The sequence below is a fragment of the Sinocyclocheilus grahami genome, unplaced genomic scaffold, assembly GCF_001515645.1.
Source record: "Sinocyclocheilus grahami isolate Dianchi unplaced genomic scaffold, SAMN03320097.WGS_v1.1 scaffold61.1, whole genome shotgun sequence".
In the NCBI taxonomy this organism is placed as follows: domain Eukaryota; kingdom Metazoa; phylum Chordata; class Actinopteri; order Cypriniformes; family Cyprinidae; genus Sinocyclocheilus; species Sinocyclocheilus grahami.
The window spans coordinates 3,762,698-3,788,716 of NW_015505240.1; the positions used below are offsets into that span (position 1 = coordinate 3,762,698).

The 26,019-nt window shown below is 32.2% G+C and overlaps 3 protein-coding genes across 5 annotated transcripts in view; all 3 read right to left on the reverse strand.

Annotated features, from left to right (window-relative positions):
• LOC107584654 (electrogenic sodium bicarbonate cotransporter 1-like) overlaps positions 1-14,722 on the reverse strand; it is a 57,713-nt gene extending 42,991 nt beyond the window's left edge. The window contains exons 1-2 of the mRNA XM_016271364.1: positions 14,213-14,722; positions 2,093-2,163 (exon numbers count right to left, since the gene is read on the reverse strand). Of these exons, the coding sequence (XP_016126850.1) occupies positions 2,093-2,163; positions 14,213-14,229 (88 nt within the window). The 5' untranslated portion in view covers positions 14,230-14,722. The remainder of the gene's footprint in view (positions 1-2,092; positions 2,164-14,212) is intronic.
• LOC107584591 (MOB kinase activator 1B-like) overlaps positions 9,810-26,019 on the reverse strand; it is a 21,044-nt gene continuing 4,834 nt past the window's right edge. For 2 of the 3 annotated variants that reach the window (XM_016271304.1, XM_016271305.1), the window contains 2 exons: positions 25,341-25,504; positions 23,955-24,482 (listed from right to left, as the gene is read on the reverse strand). In XM_016271304.1, coding sequence (XP_016126790.1) covers positions 24,405-24,482; positions 25,341-25,504 — 242 coding nt within the window. In that variant the 3' untranslated portion in view covers positions 23,955-24,404. Of the gene's footprint in view, positions 9,822-21,212; positions 21,216-23,954; positions 24,483-25,340; positions 25,505-26,019 lie in introns of those variants that run through there. The other variant, XR_001609157.1, reaches the window with a different exon arrangement.
• LOC107584655 (deoxycytidine kinase-like) lies at positions 16,751-21,777 on the reverse strand. The gene is made up of 7 exons (XM_016271365.1): positions 21,519-21,777; positions 19,672-19,691; positions 18,577-18,770; positions 18,249-18,396; positions 18,049-18,164; positions 17,310-17,409; positions 16,751-16,857 (listed from the first exon to the last, which is right to left on the reverse strand). Exons 1-7 carry the CDS (start codon positions 21,607-21,609, stop codon positions 16,831-16,833), a joined length of 696 nt encoding a protein of 231 aa, XP_016126851.1. The 5' UTR covers positions 21,610-21,777; the 3' UTR covers positions 16,751-16,830.

The following is a 26,019-nucleotide window of genomic DNA, read 5'->3' on the forward strand; positions in this document are numbered from 1 at the left end:
TATATCATTTTAAGTACTGTATTCAATTAAGAAAATTAAAATTGTTAAATTATTATTAGCATTTCTATTTCATTTCTATATTATTAGCATTGCATGGAAAGAGTCAGAACAATAATTAAATTTAATCCTAGAATAAATTTAAAAAATGGCTAAATTGACTCTACAGGGTGGGAATTTTTTAATATTTTAAAATAATAATAATAAAAATAATAATATAGTAAGAATTTCAACCAAATATTGTATCAAATATCTGGTGTGTATTAGATACATTTTATATGTGTATTGTTTTATACTTTTTATATAATTTTATAATGTTACATTTATATATTCTACAGTATTTATATATAAATATTATAGAACCTTATATTTTGATTCATCATGGTATTTTACATAGGTTTTGTCAAGAATATTTTATTTCTTCATGTTCCACGAATATATATATATATATATATATATATATATTATCGGGTGTGTTGTGTAGATTTCCTACTTCTTGCACCAGAAAAATACATTTAGACTACTAATCTTTGTAAAAGCATCAATTAATTTACTAGTTTTGTTTTTATAATCATAATTTTAAATATCATCATCATAAAATGCCACTAAATATGCACACTCTGCAGTGCTACACCAGTGCACATTTCACTTGAGGTGGTTTGGCGGCAGTAATAGAAAAACGATAAAGGGTTTTGCACTGAAATGCAGTTCGCTAATGTGGCGCACATCTTTAGTCAATTCCTCCTGAATGTAGAAATCGATTCAGTGTGTGTGTGTGTGTGTGTGGATTAAGACAGTAAACATCTTCACGTGTAGAGCTTTGGTTTGTTACATCTGCAGCACTCATAATCCTCTCCTGCCCTTAAACACAAATTACTAGCAATGCAAGAATAAAAAAAAACAACAACAACAACAAAAAAAAAAAACAGCTGGCCGAGAGAAGAGAGAGAGAGACAGGAGTGAGTGAAAGTGAAAACTCAATCCACAGTAACTAAGACTCTCAGAGATCCGCAGTCGTCACTGTGACACAGGAGATCCAATTTCCCACTATATATTTATGTGTGTGTGTGTTTCGTACCCTCGACCTCTTCATCACACATGTTTTTGATGTAAGACGCCCCCCTGTCCACTATGGCTTCATCCTCCATTCTGAAAAAGACAAAAACAGAAATTGACTCTACAGGGTGGGAATTTTTTAATATTTTAAAATAATAATAATAAAAATAATAATATAGTAAGAATTTCAACCAAATATTGTATCAAATATCTGGTGTGTATTAGATACATTTTATATGTGTATTGTTTTATACTTTTTATATAATTTTATAATGTTACATTTATATATTCTACAGTATTTATATATAAATATTATAGAACCTTATATTTTGATTCATCATGGTATTTTACATAGGTTTTGTCAAGAATATTTTATTTCTTCATGTTCCACGAATATATATATATATATATATATATATATATTATCGGGTGTGTTGTGTAGATTTCCTACTTCTTGCACCAGAAAAATACATTTAGACTACTAATCTTTGTAAAAGCATCAATTAATTTACTAGTTTTGTTTTTATAATCATAATTTTAAATATCATCATCATAAAATGCCACTAAATATGCACACTCTGCAGTGCTACACCAGTGCACATTTCACTTGAGGTGGTTTGGCGGCAGTAATAGAAAAACGATAAAGGGTTTTGCACTGAAATGCAGTTCGCTAATGTGGCGCACATCTTTAGTCAATTCCTCCTGAATGTAGAAATCGATTCAGTGTGTGTGTGTGTGTGTGTGGATTAAGACAGTAAACATCTTCACGTGTAGAGCTTTGGTTTGTTACATCTGCAGCACTCATAATCCTCTCCTGCCCTTAAACACAAATTACTAGCAATGCAAGAATAAAAAAAAACAACAACAACAACAACAAAAAAAAAAAACAGCTGGCCGAGAGAAGAGAGAGAGAGACAGGAGTGAGTGAAAGTGAAAACTCAATCCACAGTAACTAAGACTCTCAGAGATCCGCAGTCGTCACTGTGACACAGGAGATCCAATTTCCCACTATATATTTATGTGTGTGTGTGTTTCGTACCCTCGACCTCTTCATCACACATGTTTTTGATGTAAGACGCCCCCCTGTCCACTATGGCTTCATCCTCCATTCTGAAAAAGACAAAAACAGAGAAAGGCAAAGTCAGACACAAAAGTATTTTTGTAGACAAAGTCAAAATACAAAACCAGAATCAACCAGGTTTTGTCTAGAAAGAGCGAACATGTTTAATCTCGCCTTGCACCCGCACGTTTCTCAGAACAGCGTTTCTTCTGAAGAAGCTCAGTCACTTGTGTTTTAACCTTGACTTTTATCTTTACTTGTTTATTAAGCATGTAAGCCTGAACCAGTCTGGTTTCTAATCAAGTCATCACATGTCTCACACTGAAGACGGGATGCATTGGGTGACTCGAGATCGACTCGTTTGACTTGAACCAATCAAAAATGCACATACTGTAGCACTCAAAACACCTTAGCAACCATACTGCAACTACATGGCAACCATTCACATCTTACTAATATGGTGGTTGAAGGTTTGCTTATGATAAAAACTACTCATAAATCATTATTGATATTAAATAATAACATGCTATCCAAATAAAGCATGTCATAAAAAATAACCTCTATTGATGGTGGTTGACCAATGTGGATCAAAAGTCTGTTTTGTTTTTAAAGCAGCTCACCAAGGCTGCATTTATTTCATCAAAAATACAGTAAAAACAGCAAAATCTTGAAATATTCTTACAATTTAAAAATAACTGTTTTCTATTCTGATACGTTTTAAAATGTCATTTATTCCTGTGATGCACAACTGATTTTTCATCCATTAATCCAGTCACAGATACACAGGTAAAAATAATATATATCAATAATTTATATATAATGTTAATTATATGTTATAAAAATAACATAATATAATATAATATCATATAATATGCATTATTATTATAAATAGTAATAACAATAAAAATAAGATTTTGGTAATGTCTATTATCTATCTTTTCCAAAAAAAACAAAAGTATTTGATCGGTAGTGTATATCATATAGGCTGAACAAGATTTTTAATTTTTAACAACTAGTGAGACATCATATAAATATGGTCACTTCCTACTCTTTTGTTTTAGTTTGTCTCTGACACTTTTATACCTGTGAGTTCAGTGGTATTAGTTTAACAGCTGGTCTCTGATCTCCATGAATGTATCTCATAATTCACGCTACACAAACATTTCATAGAAGCTTGCATTAAGAATTCACAGTATAGACCTCATTTATCCCTAGTTCATTTCCTCTGTTCTTTAGAATGATAAGAAAAGGCCAGGTGGTCATGTAACCTGGTTGGATTGGTTTTGTTATCTTCTAGTGATTAATACATGTTAAACATGAGCCGAATGCACTATAATCTGTCGGTTTATAATAACCCCTCACACACCCTCGAGCATTTGACAGTCAGCTTTCTGGCAGCGCATCTACTGGCTGCATTTGATTTCAAACTAGATAAAGTTGATTCATCCCTAGTGGAACACAAACGGGAAATAGAAATCGAGATGTATTCAACAGATGCTCATCAAGTGATGGTACATTATGTTGAATGACTCTTTAAAAACATTTATGGTCATATTTCACCCCCGAATTAAAAGAAAGAGGATACATATTGTGCTTCAAGAAAACAAACCCTATATTTTTTGCATTGTGATATAATAATCAAGTATATTTTTCCTCATGACTGCAATGCAAAAAAGAAGAAATATATAATTACGGTTTTTATATATATTTTTTTAATTCATAAATAATAAATAAATAAATAACTAAATAATATATTTAGGTCAAATTTATTCCATTGCATTTAATTTATGGTGATTTAAATTTTAAAAAACACTCTAAATACTGTATTTTTTTCATTAGGTAAAAATGTACTGACTGGAGAGGATCTGCAAGGAGGAATGGCAGAGGATCCTCAAATCCAGGTGTGAAAAACTTGTTGGATCTTTCCCAAAAAGACTCATGGCTTTATTAGATCAAAAGGGTGCTTCTACTATATACTGAGCAAAGGGTCTGAATACTTAGGACCATGTGATATTTCAGTTTTTCTTTTTTAATACATCTGCAAAAATGTCAACAATTCTGTGTTTTTCTGTCAATATGGGGTGCTGTGTGTACATTAATGAGGAAAAAAATTAACTTAAATGATTTTAGCAAATGGCTGCAATATAACAAAGAGTGAAAAATTTAAGGGGGTCTGAATACTTTCCGTACCCACTGTATATATATATAATTACTTTTTTAACTATTATAATAAATATATATATACACACACACACACACACACACACATATATATATATTTCAATAGTTTAAAAAGTAATATATATACATACAGTATATAATGCTAATAAAATTAAATCAAATAAATTATAATTAATATAATATGCATTATCATTAAGAGCAATAATCATACAAATAATATTTAGGTATTTATTGTATTTTTTATGCTGATAGAAACATTAAAATCTGTCATTTTTTACATACTAACATTTTTACATAATGAGAATCACATTCACAATAATGAAAAATACAAAACATCTAAATACATTTTGATAATGTGAACTTTGGAATAAATGTGCTTAATTGTCATGAATTAAATGTCACAATGAAAACAAATCGTAACTATTCTATTAAAAAATACAAAATAAAATAATAATAATAAAAAATATAGATTTTGGGGAGAAATATTACAGTACAACTACAAACCACAACCACAAAATATGTTACCTATTGAGAGTCTGATCTGAATGTGTGTGTATATGTGCACATACACTCACACACACTGAGGGATTTGTTTATTACGGTTTATGATACGGAAAATCATGAGACCCGGGCAGAGGAATGCCATGAAGCTAAAGTAAATACAAGCAATAAAGGTGTGTAAGTGACTGACGCACGAGCTCCCAGCAGCCCTTGCACCGTGTTTACCTATTCAGAGACGGGACAAATGACACGAGACAGGAACGATACTCGCATTTCCTGAACACTTTCTCCTGCCATTAACACACACGACACAGAAGCTGCGGCGATTTTACAGACGTGATCAATCAAAGAGGAAACGAGGTGTTGGTCTGACAGCTGCAGACTCCCACAAACGCTTCCTGAGGTCAAAGGTCACGTGCAATCTGACGCCGGAAGTGGTTTATTGGGTGCTTGGGACGGTCACTGAACCCTAGTTCTTGAGCTCAACTCAATAGCGACATGACTATTAGTTTAGATACTACACTAAATACACAGTGACAAGCAGGAAAATTGACTCATGTAGCAAAGTACGAGTGAAAAACTGAAGCATAGCCACATCATTGTGTAAGTGGGATTTCAGCAGAGCTTTTAATAAGACCTACTGATCTTTAAATCCTTCTCATATGCTCTAATTCCTCAAATGTTACGGCTTCTATGGGAACGCCAATTTGTTTCAGTTTAATCTGGTTTACTTGCCACTTTTTTGGTGTTCACAATTAACTTTATGATCTGTGCAAACAAGTGATTGTGGGATCGTTTGCTAGATGCACAGTCCAGGAATCTCAATGACATTCATATTTAGCTTTTAGCATTTAGACCAAATCATTACCCAGAGAGAAAAATATATCCAACTTCACCCAGTGAGCTAAACTCAAACGAATCTTTGGTTCTTTTAAAATGAATCAGTTGAACTTGTTGATTTATCAGACTGATTTCTTCGAATCAAAGTTCTTGGTGAATCAAACATCTAGTCGCAGGTCACTGAATGGGGTAATTTTTTGACATTTTTAATTGTTATATATAATTATTTTTAATTGTGTTTTATATATATATTTGAAATTTGTATACATATATTTGAAATTTTTAATTGTGTTATATATATATATAAAACAATTAAAAATGTCAAATATTTGTTTTTCTTTTATTTCTTTTTTTATTCAGCATTTAAAATTTCAAATATTTGTTTGTTTAAATTTTTTTTTGAAAGAAACTAATATTTTTATTCATCAAGGATGAATTCATTTGATCAAAACTGACAGTAAAGACATTTATTGTTTTTTATGAACTAAATATCAGCAAATTAGAATGATTTCTGAAGGATCATGTGACACTGAAGACTAATGATGTTATACATATATTTGAAATTTTTAATTGTGTTATATATATATATATATATATATATATAAAACAATTTAAAATTTCAAATATTAGTTTTTCTTTTATTTCTTTTTTAATTCAGCATTTAAAATTTCAAATATTTGTTTTTCTTTTATTTCTTTTTTTATTCAGCATTTAAAATTTCAAATATTTGTTTGTTTACATTTTTTTTTGAAAGAAACTAATATTTTTATTCATCAAGGATGAATTCATTTGATCAAAACTGACAGTAAAGACATTTATTGTTTTTTATGAACTAAATATCAGCAAATCAGCATGATTTCTGAAGGATCATGTGACACTGAAGACTGGAGTAATGATGCTGAAAATTCAGCTTTGCCTCACAGGAATATTCAAATAGAAAACAGTTATTTAAAATTGTAATAATATTTCACAATATTTCAGTTTTTACTTTATTTTTAATCAAAAAAATGCAGCCTTGATGAGCAAAAGAGACTTCTTTTAAAAACATTAACAAAAATCTTACTGACCCCAAACTTTTGAACAGAAGTGTATATACACTAGTAATACATTATTTTCTTACCACAGAAGAAGTGACTTGAGTGTACACAAATGACTGAATATTCTTCTTGGCTGCATATGAACTCAGTTGAGGAATAATCTATGCCACTCCAGCAGCCATTGATTGGCCGTATAATGTCTTAGCAGTTACTTTAGTTTAGTTTAGCCGCTGTGTTAAGCTAGAGTTTAGAGCAATGTCTGTTTGAGGCATTTGGAGGAGCAGATGGTGTAACAGTCAGACCGAATGGTGTATATTTCTTTAAATCCCGAGCAGCTAGAGCCAGTTAATCATTCCGTCTGACAGAACGAACAGCAGAGCGGGAACAGAGACGTCATAAAAGACAGACGAGGAGAGAAAGTCCAAAACACACCCGAAACTCTCTTAGTGGCCAGACCTGATTGATACCATCAATAACACCATCATTAAACAAAGCAGTTATTGATGGGACTGACTGATGTGTTTGTTCTGGTTCAATCGGGCAATAGTCTTAAACTACCATTCAAAAATTGGGGTTTTTAAATAAAGTAATACTTTTATTCAGCAAGGACGTTTTAAAACAATCAAACGTATGAATAGCAGCATATTTTAAGTCATACCCGAGTTTTTCTGTTGAAATCTGGTTACGCAAGAGTATAACCACCATAAACCAGCCTGGACTATATGCTGGTCTAAGCTGCTGTTTAACTGCAGCGACAGAAATCAGGAGAAGTTTCTCCATTTACTCCTGTCATCTCTACACCGATTTTCCTCATTCCACGTCTATCTTCCTCATCTCGCCTGGGCACTTCCTGTCAGTCCTATAGCTATTCTTTTCTTTTTGTACAAGGCTTTCTTTGTTTCCTACAGAACTTTTTCTCTCTGCGGTCTCTACCTCAAATTATGTTCCCTTCCTAGTGTGTTTTTTTTCTCTCTCTTTCTGTTCCTCTTTTCAGTCCACATCTCCTGCTTTAGCATAGCTGCGCGCTGACAGACAGGATCAGGATGTAGGGATCACTGGGATAAATCTTCTTTCTTTAACAACTTACACAACACTGTAGTCCAATCTTAAATGATTACAAGGTTGCTTAATTAAACAAATTAACAATGTTCTACAGTAAGAAACTATAAAAGCTGTCAAACAAACACCCGGCTTTACAACATGAAGATCCTGTAAGGGGGTCTGTAGATTGATACTGTTTTTAAAACAGACATTTCCTTTTAGAAATATATTAATTTAAATTTTTTTTTTTTTTTTTTCAAAATGGCATTTAAAAAATTGTAGATTTTTTTTATCACTATAAAGAAATTTCTTTTGTATATAAACATTTCTTTAAACTGACATTTAAAAACAAAATGTAGATTTTTTATCATTATATAGACATTTCTATATGTTGTGTATATACAAACATTCATCTTTAAAATGACATTTATAAATCTTTTTTTTTATCATTTTAAAGACATTTCTATACATGTCTCATACATATATTTCTTTAAAATGATATTTAGAAATATCTAAATATCATTTTAAATTATATTTAGAAATAAAATTTAGATTTTTTTTATCATTACAAAGACATTTCTATATAAACACATTTCTTTGAAATGACATGAAATTTAAATGATAATTTTAAAGAAATAACATTTCTGAAATAAAATATTACATATATTAGTGCTGTCAAACGATTAATCGCGATTAATCGCATCCAAAATAAAAGTTTTTATTTACATAGTATGTGTGTGTATACTGTGTATATTTATTAAATATATATATATATATATAAATACAAACACATGCATTCATATATTTAAGAGTAATATATTAAATATAATATAAAATATAAGAATATAAATGCATGGTTCATTTACACACATTTCTTTCAAAATTATAAAAATAGATTATTCTAAATAATTGTAAATTATTAATAATTTTAAATAACTTTCTATATGTCTCATATACATATAAATCAGAAATGTCTTTAAAATGATTTTGTTTTTAATCTAAATTTATTTTTAAATGTGGTTAATGGCTAAAAAAAGCTGTTATATCATCTGATATGTCATTTGGTTTTCTACAGTGCAAAATAACATTAAACAGATCTAAATCTCTTTCTGTCACACAATTCAGTGGCACAATAGTAGTTCATTTAGAAACTAGGTCAACACTTGTTTATCATAATTAAATGTTTGTTAATGTTATGAATGATTATGCAGCTTTACTGAAGATTATACAACAATTGTGCAGAAAATGTCAAGCATTTGGGGTCCCGGGTCATAAAAGAGACAAATGAAACGGTAAAATACTTTTACAATACTTTGGTCATCTTGCACAGAAGCTCTAGATGGATTCCACACACTTCAGCACTTGTCACTTCATAGACACCCATCAGTGAATATCTGTGAGGCGAACCTAAACCCAAACACTTCCAAACGCCAAGCCACATGTCTGCTAGAGACAGCTGGACTCCAACAAGCTCCTAACTGTGACTACCTCAGACTGGTGAAGAGGAACACAGCGCTGATTTCAAGACAAGAACTCATCTGAAATATCAGCCTGAGACATTAAGGGGTTAAATAAAATGACAAATCATTGATTTTAAGTCAACATGAAATGGCAGTTGCAACCCATTGTACTTCCATAATGCAATATTTATGAGTGAAACAGGATATTTAATGAGAAAAAAATGAGACTTGATTTGATCAGGAAACAGGAATTGATTGGATAGTCAAAAAGAGTCAAGTTCAGTCTCCAGAGCATCTCTATGCATTCAAATTTATCTATTATTTGTTATTGTTGCCATTGTTGTTAACCAGTGTTTTATTGTTAACTAAAACGTAAAACAAATTTTTTTTTAAATTCCATTAATTGAAATAAAGTTGAATATAAAATAAAATATTAAAAATATTTTAAATATTTAATATATTATTATATCTAATATATATTAGAGATTACAAATTTTAACTAAAAAAAAAAAGAAATATTACCTTGGCAACTAACTTAAATAAGCTTAAGTCAAAGTACTAAAATTAAAGTAAAAAATAAAATCTAAATAAACATATTTAAAATATATATAAAAAAAGACAAATCACATAAAATAACCAAAACTTACACTAAAAAGTTGCACTAAAATTTAAATAAAAACTGAAAATATAAAAATAAAAGCTAATGATTCATCATTCAACAAAACCATTATTAAATACTATAATAGTACATTATAAATAATGCTAAAAAAATTTTTTTAAAAAGGCAGCTTCAACTGGTTGCTAGATAAAGGCTGCATTACTTACAACATCAGCCTAAAGCAATGTTTAAATAGCTATTTTGCTACTGGTTAACTATTTCCCCCGCCTACTTGGCCTAGATGACATCATCTGAAAATTAAAGCACTTTCAAAGCAAGTTGTTACATTATTAAACTTCTTTTTTCCTACATGCACTGATGAATCACACACAATAAGTGCATGATTTATGAAAGTCATTTTAAATCATGAATTTATCACCATAGACGTGTGAAACCAGCAGGTCTGCATCAAAACCTCTAGAACTTCAAGTTCACGTACAGTAGATCCAGTCTGATACATAAATCTTCCTATTTCAGAACACAGCATATCGCTATTGTATCCCAGCAGGCTCAGGGTCGCTCCTGTCCATCACTCACAGATGACCTCAGTCTCAAGGAGAAGAAAAGAGATATCAGGAGTCATGGAGAGCATATCTGAGGGCAGAGTCTACTGAGGACATTCCACTGTGACTGCATTTTCCACTTATCTTCCTATGAAAGTTCCTTTCACAATACCTGCACAGGTGACACTAAACAGCAGGAAGCTGTGTGCTGTCTGTGTGCTTCAGACAGTCAATGGAAGGGGAAAGAGCAGTCACATAGCTCAACAGGTGAGAGTGATCGCTTATGCAACGCTCTCGTACACAAATACAGTTAAGCCTGTGTGTGTCCAGAACAGGAATGAGGAACATTTACACATTTTTCTTAAGAAATCCTTGCTATTTATAGTTCTTCCAGGTGTGGTGGGATCATTTGACAGCTTTAGATAGTGAAAGATTCAGTATTGCACTACTTTTAAGTACCATCTCATCGTGGATTTTTAGCAGTGTTGTTATCTTTAACTAAAATGTTTGGTAATGAAAATAAAGCCAAAATAAATCAATATTAGATGAAACATTTTAAAAAGTAAAAAATTACAGAAAAAAACAGAACTAACTAAAACTAAAACTAGTGAAAATAGTTTTTGGTAATTAAAATGAAAAGAAAACATAATTATTAGATGAAAACTTAAACTTCAATAAAAATTGAAATATTGCCCTGGCAACTAAGTGTTGTTATTGTTACTTAAAACTAAAATAAATAAATAATTGGAAAAAGTAAAAAATAAATAAATGTTGCCTTGGGAACTAAAACTAAAACTAGTAAAAACTATTTGTTGGTAATAATAAAAAAATAAATATTACATGAAAAACATTCTAAAAAAAAGAGTAACAGTTCAAATTGAATAATTATAATAATAATAACGAAGCTGAATAAATAAGTTGAAGTACTAATATTAATAAAACTGAAATAAAGAAAATTAAAACTAAAACTAATAAAATGACAAACATAAAATTACTCAAATTAAAATGAAATGATAAAAAAGCTAATTTAAAGTATTCATAAATATAATAGTATAAAAATATGAATAAAAACCGTTTAGACATGGTTATACCTCGGTAATCTTCAAAGTAGCAGGAATTGTTGTTGTTTTTTTTAAAACATGTACCATGATAATACCACATTTTTAGATAATACCATGGTATTGTTTGAGTACCAATACCATAGTATACATAAAAAATGGTATCCCATGGTATTACTATAGTACTTTGAAATATATCATTGTACTGGTACTACTATGGTCTAAAAGTCCAAAAACATGGTAGTTCCATGGTATGTGTACAAAGGAAAATGGTATTTTTAAGTACTTGTTTGCAGATATCAAAGTACCATGGTATTGCCATTTTTGTGGGCATGACACCGTGGTTATACTGTGGTATTCACCATTTAAATACCATACTATATGAATATGGTAATCATCCAGTACCATACATTAACTACCATCACAGTACTGTTAGTGAGGGTTAATTTACCCGTAATGAACATTAGTGCTTATTAAAGCGTAAAAATCTAAATGTCCTTAGCACTGCATAAGAAAGCAGACATCACATGACCCATCCACTCACATCTGAAGAGCCCTATTGGTCAAAAAATCTGATCCCTGCAGGCAGCTGGCTCTTTTATTATGACAGCACATGCTGCACTGAACTAAAAGGAGATCGAATCCCCTGCATTATATCCAGCCACCGGTTTCTGGAACGCTAAGCGACGCACGCATTGCTTCTGGACACTAAGGAGCTAATTGGTTTTGACAGGAGCTTCTTGGAAAAAGATTACGTTGACCGCTCAAGCCGTGGCTTTAGGGAACCTGTAAAGAGGGCGACTTAAAGCAGCACGACTTGGCAGTAACATTAGAATGAAAAGAGTGAACTGCATCATACATCATGAGTCGGTGGTGGAACCCCCTACTAATGGCCTCTAGAGACCCCAATGAGATATTTCATTCAGTTAAAAAAAAAAAGGTGATTCTTGGGTTCAGCAAAGAACCATTCACTTGCTATACACTTTTAAAAATAAAGGTTCTTTATTGGCATCTTTGGTTCCATGAAGAACCTTTAACATCCATGGAACCTTTCAAATGGACAAAGGGTTCTCTAGATTATTAAAATATTCTGGTTCAAGAATGGTTTGATTTTTCAGAGCGTCAAAAAGCTCTTGATGTTTCATTGCAGGTTCTTGTTCTTCAGTCAAGAACCAGTTTTGGTTCTTGGGTTTCTAAGGCTCTTGAGTTACTACATAATTCTTTGGGGAGCCTTTGGGTTCTAAAATACATATTTTTCTAATAATGAAGTTAAAGAAAAAAGTGACCCAAACAGGTTCTCTGACGGAATTAAACAGTTTTGGTTCGTGTTGTTGATCAAGAACAGTTTTTGGCTCTCTAAGGTTCAGCCTACTGGTTTCTGGGCTCTGAAGCGCCAAGTTCACAGATGTTTTAAAGAACTGAAGAATAAAAAGTTCTCTGAGAGCCAAAAAGCTCTTGATGTTCCATTGTATGTTTTTGTTCTTAAGCAAAATAGTTCTTGGTTATCTAGATTTCTTGAACTGGTTCTTTGGAGAGCCTTTGTTGGTTTTTCAGATCAGCATATTGATTTCTGAGCTCTAAATTGGCAATACACAGATGCTTTTCTAAAGAAGCAGAGAACAAAAAGTGATTGTGAAACCTAAAAAAGATTTTTGATGGAATTAAACAAACAGTTTTGATTTGTGTTGCTGATCAAGAACCATTTTTGGCTCTTTAAGGTTCAGCATATTGGTTTCTGGGATCTGAAGCAATAATTACACAGACGGTTTCTCTGTAGAGCCTCAAATGACTCTCCTACAATGTATGATTATGATTGCCAAAAAGCTCTTGATGTTCATTGCAGGTTCTTGTTCTCATGCAAAATGGTTTTTGATTATCTAGAGTTGTTCAGATCATCATATTCATTTCTGGGCTCTAAATTATCAATACATGGATGTATTTCTAAAGAAGTAGCGAATAAAATGGTTGTGGAACCTGAACAGGTTCTCTGATGGAATTAAAGACTTTTGGTTCTTGTTGCTGACAAAGAAGAGTTTCTGGCTCTCTAAGGTTCAGCATACTGTTTTCGGGGTTCTGAAGCACCAAGTTCATATGGTTTGTAAAGAAGTAGAGAATAAAAGGTGACCATGAAAACTAAACCGGTTCTCTGGCGGAATTAAACACTTTTGGTTCTTCTTGTTGATCAAGAACAGCTTTTCAGCTCAACATATTGGTTTCTGAAGCACCAAATTCACAGATGTTTTAAAAAACTGAAGAACAAAAAGTTCTCTGTAGAACCTCAAATCGCTCTCCTACACTTTTAAAAATAAAGAATCCAAAAGAGAACCATAAAAGAAACATTTCAGGTTCCCCAAATACATTTTCAGAAAGCGGTTCCTAAAAGAACAACTAAAGAACCCATTTTTCCTCACTCTAAAAACTTTTAGTGCAATGGAAAGGTTCCATGGATGTTAAAGGTTCTTCATGGAACCAGATGATCTTTATTTTTAAGAGTTATCATTTGTGGTTCTTGTTAGAACCTATTAGAGTGCAAGAAACCATTACGAAGTTTGAACATTAAGGATGTTCATGAGCTGTCAAACGTATGCAAAAGCCCAGTTTAATGTCTTTAATAGATAATAACCTCCGTCCCTGAAACTTGAAGCCCTGACCGCACAGACTCGGAGCAGATCTGTTGCTCTGTCCTGAAGGATACTGTTACACCTTTACTTTTTGTTGAAGAAGCAGGACAGATTCAGGGTGGGAGGGCTGTTCTCGACCCACTTATGGAGACACAACTGATCTCGAATGGGAAGATAACATGCAAATAAAAGTACTCACTTGTTTTTGTCGCTCATGTTGACCGTGCCGTGCGCGTCCTCTTCTCCTCCGCTGAATTAAAGTGCGTCCGGGCTTCAGAAACGCTTCCAAAATATGCGCAAGTGCGAATTCGCTCCAAGTTCAGCGTGTCTGGATGCGTAAAAGCAGGAACACATACAGAGACTCACTTCAGTTTATCTGGAGCCAGAGATAATTCGCTGCTGCGTCTACGAACTACAGTACATTCAGTCACTCCAGCAGTCATAACGCAACAGGCTCACGAACTCTCTCCGTCCCGTCGGAAAACGCTCCACGTTGCGCGTAAACCTGCCCGCGTCGCGCTCGACTCGAGTCTTGTTCCATATTTAAAGATCTCGCCCTCCTCCAGCGTGACGCAGCAGTGGGAGGATGAGACACGAGAGGTCAGCATGTGAGATGCAACAGTGAATACCTGCATCCGCACCGAAACACTGACCACACGAGTGGACAGTCCGAATACATCTGAAAAATACTGCACTTCAGTTAGGACACATGCGGCCTCTCTGCAATATAAACAGCATACACATTCAATTAAATACGCTTACGTGTCATAAAAGTTATTTTTATGCAGTGTAACATGACTTTAGCATGCAATAAACCTATATAGAATATTATACATGATATATATAATCATAAATATACATTTCGATGAGGTGAAGCATGAAAGTGTCATAAAAGTATCATAAAAGTTTTATTTCTGTAACATGACTTCAATCAATCTTTGATACTTAGTAATATGAATTTAAATATGTAAATTAAATCAATAACATACATTCTATCTATCTATTAGAAATACCATGACTTTTCCTTGAATGCTTTGATTACATTTACATAACCATGAAACCCTTAAAGATAAACGTGATTCTTGAGCACCTGATAATTGCAGACATACAATTATTCGGTACTGTAGACTTATTCAGCATTTAGTAGAATGTTCCAAATCATTTAGAAAAACTCCAGGAATGTCATCCAGTTCAAGTTGTCACATATTTAATGAAAAAGTTATGTACTTAAAAATCCTGAGTAATGGTTGTGAATCCCTCAGTTCTTTAGAATTTACGACATGAAATGATGACTTAAAATTCAAGGAATAGTATTGTATTGTTTCTAAAGCGCTGTAGAACTACGCCACCTACTGGCCGTTCAGGAATATCAGCAGCACACACCTGTGCTCATTTACAGGAACAGCTTTCCCAAAAACTCTCAAGTGTTCACTCTCCCTCATGCAGCTCCAGCATACGGCCTTGAAACGACATGAGGGAAAGTAAATGATGATTCAGCTGATTTTGGGTAAACTATTCCTTTAAAGCCACACAAAGAATGCTTTGATTAAAGCACAATTGTTGCATATATATATATACACTACCGCTCAAAAGTTGGGGTCAGTAAGATTTAAAAAATAAAAATAAAAATCAATATATATATATATTTTTTTTTATTCAGCAAGGATGCATTAAATTGATCAAAAGTGACAGTAAAGGCATTTATAATGTTACAAATGATATATAAAAAATAAAAAAGCTGTTCTTTTGAACTTTATACTCATCTCAAGGAATAGTATTGTATTGTTTCTAAAGCGCTGTAGAACTACGCCACCTACTGGCCGTTCAGGAATATCAGCAGCACACACCTGTGCTCATTTACAGGAACAGCTTTCCCAAAAACTCTCAAGTGTTCACTCTCCCTCATGCAGCTCCAGCATACGGCCTTGAAACGACATGAGGGAAAGTAAATGATGATTCAGCTGATTTTGGGTAAACTATTCCTTTAAAGCCACACAAAGAATGCTTTGATTAAAGCACAATTGTTGCATATATATATATATACACTACCGCTCAAAAGTTGGGGTCAGTAAGATTTAAAAAATAAAAATAAAAATCAATATATATATATTTTTTTTTTTATTCAGCAAGGATGCATTAAATTGATCAAAAGTGACAGTAAAGGCATTTATAATGTTACAAATGATATATAAAAAATAAAAAAGCTGTTCTTTTGAACTTTATACTCATCAAAAAAATCCTGAAAAATGTCAATTTGCACAAAAATATGAAGCAGCACAGCTGTTTTCAACACTGAATACTATTAAATGCTTCTTGAGCAGCACATTACCATTTTAGAATGATTTCTGAAGGATCATGTGACATTCAACACTGAATACTATTAAATGTTTCTTGAGCAGCACATTACCATTTTAGAATGATTTCTGATAGATCATGTGACACTGAAGACTGGAGTAATGATGCTGAAAATTCAGCTTTGATCACAGAAATAAATTACATTTTAAAATATTTTCAAATAGAAAACAGTTATTTTAAATTGTAATAATATTACACAATATTACTGATTTTACTGTATTTTTGATCAAATAAATGGTGCCTTGGTGAGCAGAAGACTTATATTTGTTCTTTAAAATTATTTAAAAAAATTATTTAATTCATCAGAAGTAAACAAATTTAAATTACAAAAAAACATTGATAAGCACTAAATGGACACTACTTTCATATTTTGCCATTTCACACAAAAGTTCATGGTTAAAAAAAAAAAAAAAAAAACAATGTTAAATTATTCTGTCCAACATGCACCTTTTCTCATCGTAATCACAGGGTGCTCAGAAATTCTTTCACCTGGGGAAGACAAAAAAAATATTAAATCAACTTTTAAACTGAAACTGTCCTCATATTTCACTTTAATACATTTATTACTGCACTGTGTAAAGCATCCATGTGCATGCAAAGAAATGGTGTGTTCCACAGTGGGTATAATATGTATGAAGCTACAACGTGTGTGTGTCTAGAGTATAAACCATGTATAATATGCAATTTCTAGAGTATATAATGGTCCCTGTATTGCACCCTCATCATAAGATGCAACTTTAGTTCCGCCACATTTGACAAACATTGTTCAAACGTTCACTCAACACATGCTCTGGGTGATATGCTAGATTAACTTAACGAAAAAAATGTAAATTCATTATTTACTCATATTTACCCTCATGTCATTCCAAGGACTAGCAAACATAATGAGGGCGAGTAAAAACCAACAGAATTCACTTTTTTTTCTACTGTGTGTGTCATACCTTCTCGATCATATCAGCACACTTGATCTTGTCGTCTTTAAAATCATCATTGACATCCAGGGTAAGAACCGGCACTTCATTCAGATACTCAAACTCCATACTGCACACACACACACACACACACACGCACAGGGTGATTAATTCATTTATTTTTAATAATTAATTAATTTAAATTCTTTTTTTATCTTACTACATTTTACATCCTTATATATATATATATCAGTTTAATGTAAATTACTTTACATATTTAAAAAAAGTTAACAAAAAATCTAAATGTAAATTAATAAAATTAAATATTTTTTACTTTAAGGATATATTTTTCAATATTTGAACTTAGTTAATATTAAAATTCTAATCAATCTAATGTAAATTAATAAATAAATTAATAAAATAATAATAACAATAATATATAATAATACATTTTTGTATTCTCATCATTACATTTAATATCTTAATGTAAATTAATAAAAAAATTTATATATGCGTGTATATATATATATAGTTTTTGTTTTAAATAATTTATTTTTGTATCATCGTGCTACATTTTACATTCTTAGACAAGTAAATATATTACATAAAAATATATTTATCATAATATTTATTAATAAATAAAATAAAATAAATGTATAATAATTTAAAACAACTTTCTTTTTTATAAGGATGTCAAACATAGTGATACTTTGGTACTTCCATGAATGAAGATATTATAATGGCTGGTGTTATGTAGTGTGTGCGTTACCTCATAGTCCTGTGCTGTAACCAGCTCTCATGTTTATAGTGAAGTTTCTCCAGATATTCCAGTGGAATTCCCTGTTCCTCGTCTCTTCCTCTCAAATACAATCGCTCCAAACACCTCTGTAACACAAAATGGCCTTGTTTACTCTTTTTCACAGCACAGCAGAATCACTTTAAAGGCCCCATCTGGGTTTGCGTTCATACTTCTGGTTTTGCCCGCAGGTAAATGATGCCGTCCAGCTCAATGTGCTTCCCAAACTGCTTATGCAGCCAGCTGTGCCAGTCCTGATAGATCGCCCACTCTGTTTCATTCACACACTCACTTTCATAGAGGTTAGAGGCAAAGATGTACCTGCAACACACCAATCAAAGTGATTAAAGTAAGCCGATTAGTTGATATTTCTATTTATTTGACTTTGTGACATAATGACGGTTGTATAACAATCACAGACCCTTCATCAACGAAAGGAGGAGATGCATTTCAGATGCATGTCCCATTTGATAACGGATATTAATACCAGGTGCAGTCTACCTGTCGCTGTACACGGATCGTTCGAAGAACTGCACTGGATTCTCGGCCTCTCGCAGTTTTCCGTTGGTGGATCTGATCTGCGAGCGGATGCGGCTCATGCAGGCGTAGCTCTGGAAGGTGTAGGCCCAGCGATCGGGCTTCTCGTACATCATCTGCAGCACATTTCCTCCACTCTTCTGAGAGGTGGTCAATTCCTGAACGTATACATACACGTTATATTGGTCTACATTTGTTAGGCATCCAATCTTTGTATGTCAATTCCACACAGAAATTAAGATAGTTATATATATATTTATATACAGTTGTGGCCAAAAGTATTGGCAGTGACACAAATTTTGTGTTTTGCAAAATTTGCTACTTAAACTGTTGTGGTGTTCATTCACATTTTTTCTACATGTATTGGCAGTAAGATAATCTAGAAACAATGTTAATAAACACTATAACAGCTTAAGCTGTACATTTAGCAATTACAAAATGTACCAAAAAATACTTTTGGCCACGACTGTATGTATATTATGTATGTATATATATATATATATATATAATATGGCTGTTAAATATATACAAATATTGATCAATTCATTTTATTGTTATTTTTTGTATGTTTATTTATTAATGGTCTATATACACATATCTACCTACATCTTATATATGTATAGATTTATATACATAAATCATATAATATTATATATTGTTAAATTTTAAAAGACTAAATATCCAATATTGATCAACATGGTTAATTTACACATCCCAATTTTAAACCTATGTTAAAAGCAATACAGGATTATTATAGTTAGCTATTAAAAACCATTTTGAAAAATTGTTACTTGAAATAAAATGTAAAAAAATACATATTAAAGAAAAATTTTATTATTTTATTTCAGTTAGCTGCTGAGGCAACATTTCTTATTTTCACTTCATTTAACTTGATGTACTAAAACTAAAATTAAAAAACTATTCAAAACTATATAGACATAAAAAAAAAATAATGATCATCAAAAACAATAAAAATAAAGAATAATTTAAAATATTAATAAAAACTATAATAGCATCCCTAAAAAAATACTAAAATAACACTGATGCAATAGTTTGCACAATGCAAGGACCGATAAACTCTTAATAAAAAGACACATAACAGATATAGACATTATAAATCATCTGTTAAAGTGTGATTAGTCTGCTTCACAGAAAGCAAGGGGACAGTGACATTTAGAAAAGGAATGTGCTAATATAGGTTTAATTTAGGGATGCACCGATATGAAAATTTTGGCCAATACCGATAACCGATTATTCTTTATTTTTGAAAGCCGATAACCGATATGTTGGCCGATAAATCTATATCCAAATTGTTATATACTTTTTGAGAGCCTGATTACAAAAAAGGTCTCATCATTAAAAGCCACATCCCAAACACTTCAACATAAGCAGCCTAGTTTGAACGGTGTACGTTTTAAAAATATTTTTACTCTCCCATTACCAAATTTAGTCATAAAAAAGTCTTACAAATAAATAAAATAATGCATAAATAATGCAAACAAGTCACTGGACATCATTACACGTGTAAAGAATCAAAATGAATGCGCCATAGATCAATAAAACGGAATAGACTCTGCACGGACAATAATTAAATGATTTTAATTACTAAACCATATTGTTGATGAAAATAATAAGAGAAAAATACAAGTGGTTGTTGTTATTAATAATATATCAATGATTTTGAAAAAGTAACAAATTAATACCACTGTTTTAAATAGCAGCCATTGAGCTGCACGTGCTGAAGCTGAAGAGCTGAATGAACACGGTAAACTGAAGCGTTTTGCTGGCAGCTTATTTAACTCAAGGAAATGCATCCTGAAATTAATATTAATACAACATAAACATAATATTACAACTTATATATGTACAAAATGACGCAGTTATTGCATGCTATAGTCAGAATGTGTGATCCTGTTGTGGATGCGCTCTTCCCATAACAACGCACTGAAACACAGCAACTAAACACAAAGAATTCACAACGTTTTATTATAATAATGTTCTCATTAGAATGTTATATACACGACATTCCCAATCATAGTTATTAATGTTGTGCACTGCTGTTTGAGCTGCGTGCGCTGAGCTAAAGACGATCACCGGTAAACTGAAGCGCTCTTTTAACTTAACCAAACGCATTCTATATGAGATAAATCAGATATACATCAAATAAACACAATATTACAACGTACAATTGCACAAAAGGCTGCAAACGAACAGCGCACATCTGAAGTGTCTCTGAAGGAAATAATGCATTATTTATCGGCTTTAAGATATCGGCCAAATTTTCTTATCAGGCCGATACCAATAACAGAAAAAATGAGCCGATATGGGCCAATACCGATATGGTGGCCGATATATCGTGCATCCCTAAAAAATACAACTGTTAGTTCATGTTAGCTCAGGTCCTTTAAACAATATGAACAAATACGACGTTTGAGTTTAATAATGTATTAGTAAATGTTGAAATTAACTAAGATTAATGAAGGTTTTAGAAGTATTTTCATTCTTAGTTCATGTTTACTATGCAGTTAATTAATATTAACAAACAGAATATTATTGTAAACTGCTACCACAATACTAAAATAACACAGGTTTGTAATAACTAGCTAGTATTGCTGATAAAAGCATTCTCCGCAATCTTTCTTTCCAGTTTGTAAATCCTGCACTGCAAAAAAAAAAATGTTTTTTTTGTCTTGTTTCCAGCCAGAATATCTAAAAATTCTTAAATCAAGAAGGACAAATCAATAAATATTTATTTTCTTCATAAAAGTAAGAACAGCTATCGCATTAGCATAAATCTATGTGAAAAGCAATTGTAACCCTATAAAAGCTGGATTTGTAGCATTCGATGGTTATGTCCAGCAATGAAATAAGCTTACACTACTGACAAAAAACACCGAATGACTTACCAATGTTTCCTTCAATGGAGATGCGTTTCAGTCTTTTCTCCAGGCTGTCGTTCAGAGGACTGGGACAGGCTCGTTTGGCAGTGGGAGACATTTTATCTTCATGCAATATTGTACAATAACACTCTGTACAGTTACAGTCAGTTAGCAGAGAAACAGGCGGGACATTCAATTCTTAAATTCTGGCGCTTAAACTTCAAGCTCCTCCCACCGGAAACAGCTGCTCTCAAACCTCACGTGCTTTACATACACAACAACACTTCATTATTATTATTACTTTAAAAATACATATGAGAACGAATGGCTGTAAAAAAAATTATATAGTAATTTATAAAAACAATAAAAGGTTAATTTACCTGAAAACAGTTTTTTCATTTTACACACACATGCGAAAAAAAACATAATATATAAATATAAACCATAAATATACGTAAAATGTTGAGAAGGGTTTTATTTGCTTTATGTACAGCAAAAATAACATCAGTGATATTTTTTATTCATGTAAACTAGAACAATATCAGGAAATCGTGTGCATGTATTTACATATCTAATCTACCCTAATTATGTTACAGTTCAGGGAAAATATATCCTCATTTCAGTGACAAAAAAGCTTTATAAATACTTCACATCTGTCTGATATTAATCAGCGGTTGGCACTGTTTCACACTATAGCATAGTCCAAACCATTAGAAGTAAAACTATTACATTCGTGAAACAATATAACTTCAAAAGGAACGTAAATCTAAGGTTTTTAAAACAACCATAAAAGTGTTAATAGAAGAACGGAGATGAAAAATAAGTTAAAATGGAGATAAACCCACAATCATTTACTTCAGAACCGAATGCTGCAATATTTCTAACCTTAACAACTAATACAACCAAACAATAAAGATAAATTCATCAACGTACTGAATATTTCAGAACTGTGTGAGTAAGTATATTTCGAATGGGTGCAAATGAAATGCTTTAAATAATTGAACAGGTTTAAATATTTAAGAAAGGTTTGGCAACCCAGTTGCACGAATTCAATGCTTTTACGACAAATTAACTAAACTGAAACAGCTTGAGCAAAGCAAATATCTTATCAGAGACTCTGAGCTGTTATCATATATTTATTTTTGTCTCTTAGACGCATGGCAGAAGATATCAATTCAAGGCCAACACTTCCCATCAGCCATCTGGGTCCAACATGTCATATTTATTATTCAAAACCTGGCTCAAATACTTCATAGTGACCGATAGTAAATATGAAATATATTGTGAAGAAACAAGCTCTGATATGGAACAATTTTGTCCAGTAACATCAGTGAAGACAAATAATAAGATCATTATTGCATAGGAAAACTGACTTAAGCTATTTAACTCCATCTTTTTTGCTGTCAGCATTACAGCATTGAAGAATCAAACGTCTTTCAAAGCAGCACTATGTGTTCAAAATTTGCTAAATGTATATAATGAGCGAATACATCATGAATTCATCTTCCAAACCGCATTTTTGTCTTATTCTGAGTCACTACGGTACACTTATAATCAGTGTTGGGGAAAGTTACTTTTAAAAGTAATGCATTACAATATTGCATTACTCCATAAAAAAGTAACTAATTACGTTACTTAGTTACTTTTTATGGGAAGTAATGTGTTACGTTACTTTTGCGTTACTTTTTAAGTCTGGACAGGGCTTGCTTGTTTGTTTTTAAAATAAAAAAGTTATATTTTTGGCAAATATAAAAGCCTTTATACACCTAAAGTGAAATGAATAAGCCTCAGGCTGAAGGGAAAGTACATTTATGTCCGTACAGTAGAATGCAGAAGAAGAAATTTCAACACACTTCAGAAATAAAAAAAGACACAAATGTTTGTCTAGAGTAATTTGTGCTTATTAGTACGGTTGTGCTTATTAGTACGCTTGAACTGGATCATCAGGTCAGAAGCAAAGACATTGCTTAATAGAATGGGATTAAATACATAAAGGATATTTGTGTTGTTTAACATTTAATTATTGCAGGTTTGCGTCATATTTGGAGTTTCATTATTTTTATTCATTTTGAGGAATACTGAATCTGAGTTTTTTCTTTTTTGTAAGCGAGATGAATTAATGCATATTCATATTAATTTTAGAACTACAGTAACATCTTCTGATTTCTCTCAACATGGCGACACAAGAGCTGTCAATCAATAAATTGGAAAAAAAAAGTAACTTGCATTACTTATTTTAAAAAGTAACTCAGATATTCTCTTGTAAATTAAAAAGTAATGCGTTACTTTACTAGTTACTTGAAAAAGTAATCTGATTACGTAACTCGCGTTACTTGTAATATATTACCCCCAACACTGCTTATAATAAGGACTTATATTTGGACTATAGTAGCCTGGTCGGGTCGTCACCGCTGCGGAGTAACACATACCTGCGTGAATCGCCATAGACATAAACTTAGAGAAGTAGCTCCGGTTGGAATGTTCTTCCGCGGGATGTGTGCAGTTCTGTTTATTAACCGCTGCTTTAACATTCACACTAGTCAAAGAAAGCGAATCACCTATTCACTGCCAACACAGGCAGCATACCGGATCACTGTAGTCTGTACTAAGTTCAATTCTCATAGGACAAAATCCCTCCCTTTCAGTGACCGAACTAAACCAATAATGTGAAGGACTTGAAATCATATGTAACCATTTCATCAGGCAACATTTTGTCATCAAATGCCAAAAATCAGGTTTGATCTATTTAGAAATATTAGTATTGTGCAGTTCCTTCACTTCACTATGGTTCACCTAGCAATGCCGTGGGGTTAAAATCATCATTACAAAGCAAAAGATAGAAAGGAGAGTCAGAAGAGAGAGCAGGATCACGGTTTCTTCATTGTTAACTTCTTTTCCCCTCCTTGTCTCAGTTTATCTGTCTTTCGTTGTGAGTTTTTCAATTAGCTCTTGAAGAGGCGCCAGTTCCTTACGGTCGATCAAGTTAAACTCCTAAAAATGTACAAAATAATTTGTTGAATTGAAAATTCAAGAATACAGTCCATAAGTTTAGAATTGGTAAGAATTTGTATTGTTTTTGAAAGAAGTCTCCAAGGCTGCATTTATTTGATCAAAAACACATTCAAAACAGTAATATTGTGAAATATTATTTCAATCTAAAATAACCATTTTTTTATTTGAATGTATTGTAAAATGTATTCCTGTGATTCAAAGCTGAATTTTCAGCATCATTACTCCAGTCTTCAGTGTCACATGATCCTTCAGAAATCATTCTAATATGCTGATTTGTGGCTCAAGAAACATTTCTGATAATTATCAATGTTGAAAACAGTTGTGCTGCTTACTATTTTGGGGGAAAACATCATTTATTTAAAGAAATCTTTTGTAACAATATTAATGTCTTTACTGTCACTTTTGATCAATTTAATGCATCCATCATGAATAAAAGTATTAATTTCTTCCAAAAAAATTAAGAGTTTGTTTCAATTAAGAGTTAATTTCAATATAGTTAGATGAGCAATGCAACAGCTAAAACACAAATTTATGACCATCACAAAAGCATTTTTACAGACATTATACACAAACTGCTGATCCCATATCATTTGAATACTATATTAAATGCAGCAAGTTGCTTGACAACTGTAAGAAGCCTACATTTAGACTAATAAATTAGTTATTTTGATTATTATTAATTGCTATCTTTTATCAGATTGCTATTGCTGCCATATAATAAAAGCTGTAAGCCACTTTTAGGCCATGTTTTAGGGACTCTGAAATACCTCTTGTGGTTTATTGCTTGTGCAGGCGCTTTTAAAGACGTTCATAATAAGAATAAAGCAGTGACAGCACCTGCACAAAGAAGATGAAGTGTTTGAAAGACGTGTTGAGGTGAGCTTCCTCCTGAAGCTGCATGACTGCGTCAAAGTGTTGATGATATATATGAGCATAAACTCTGAACAAACGCTTCAGGATGGTCTTGGCCACAGACATGAAGTTCTTGGGGAAGGGAACACCTGGACAGGTGAGACGGATGAGGTTAATATACAGTGGTGTGAAAAAGTGTTGGCCCCCTTCCTGATCTCTTATTTTTTTTGCATGTTTGTCACACTTTAATGTTTCAGATCATCAAACAAATTTAAATATTACACAAAGATAATGCAAGTAAATACAAAATGCAGTTTTTAAATGATGATTTCATTTATTAAGGGAAAAAACCTACGTGGCCCTACGTGAAAAATGAATTGCCCCCTCCTGTTAAATCATGAATGAACTGCAATTAACCACATTATTTTAGAGAGCTGAGTTAAATTTCACTAGCCACACCCAGGCCTGATTACTGCCAGACCTGTTGAATCAAGAAATCACTTAAATAGAACCTGTCTGACAAAGTGAAGCATGCTTAAAGAGCAACACATCATGCCGCGATCTAAAGAAATTCAAGAACAGATGAGAAACAAAACAGTTGACATGTATCAGTCTGGAAAGGATCATAAAGACATTTCTAAGGCTTTGGGACTCCAGCAAACCA

Coding starts and splice junctions, on each gene's coding strand:
- LOC107584655 (XM_016271365.1), bottom strand. CDS start 21,609: ATGTCTCCCACTGCCAAACGAGCCTGTCCCAGTCCTCTGAACGACAGC. Junction 18,165..18,248: donor ACCTGCGGGCAAAACCAGAA/GTATGAACGCAA, acceptor TTTGTGTTACAG/AGGTGTTTGGAGCGATTGTA. Junction 17,410..18,048: donor TTACAGCACAGGACTATGAG/GTAACGCACACA, acceptor GTGTGTGTGCAG/TATGGAGTTTGAGTATCTGA.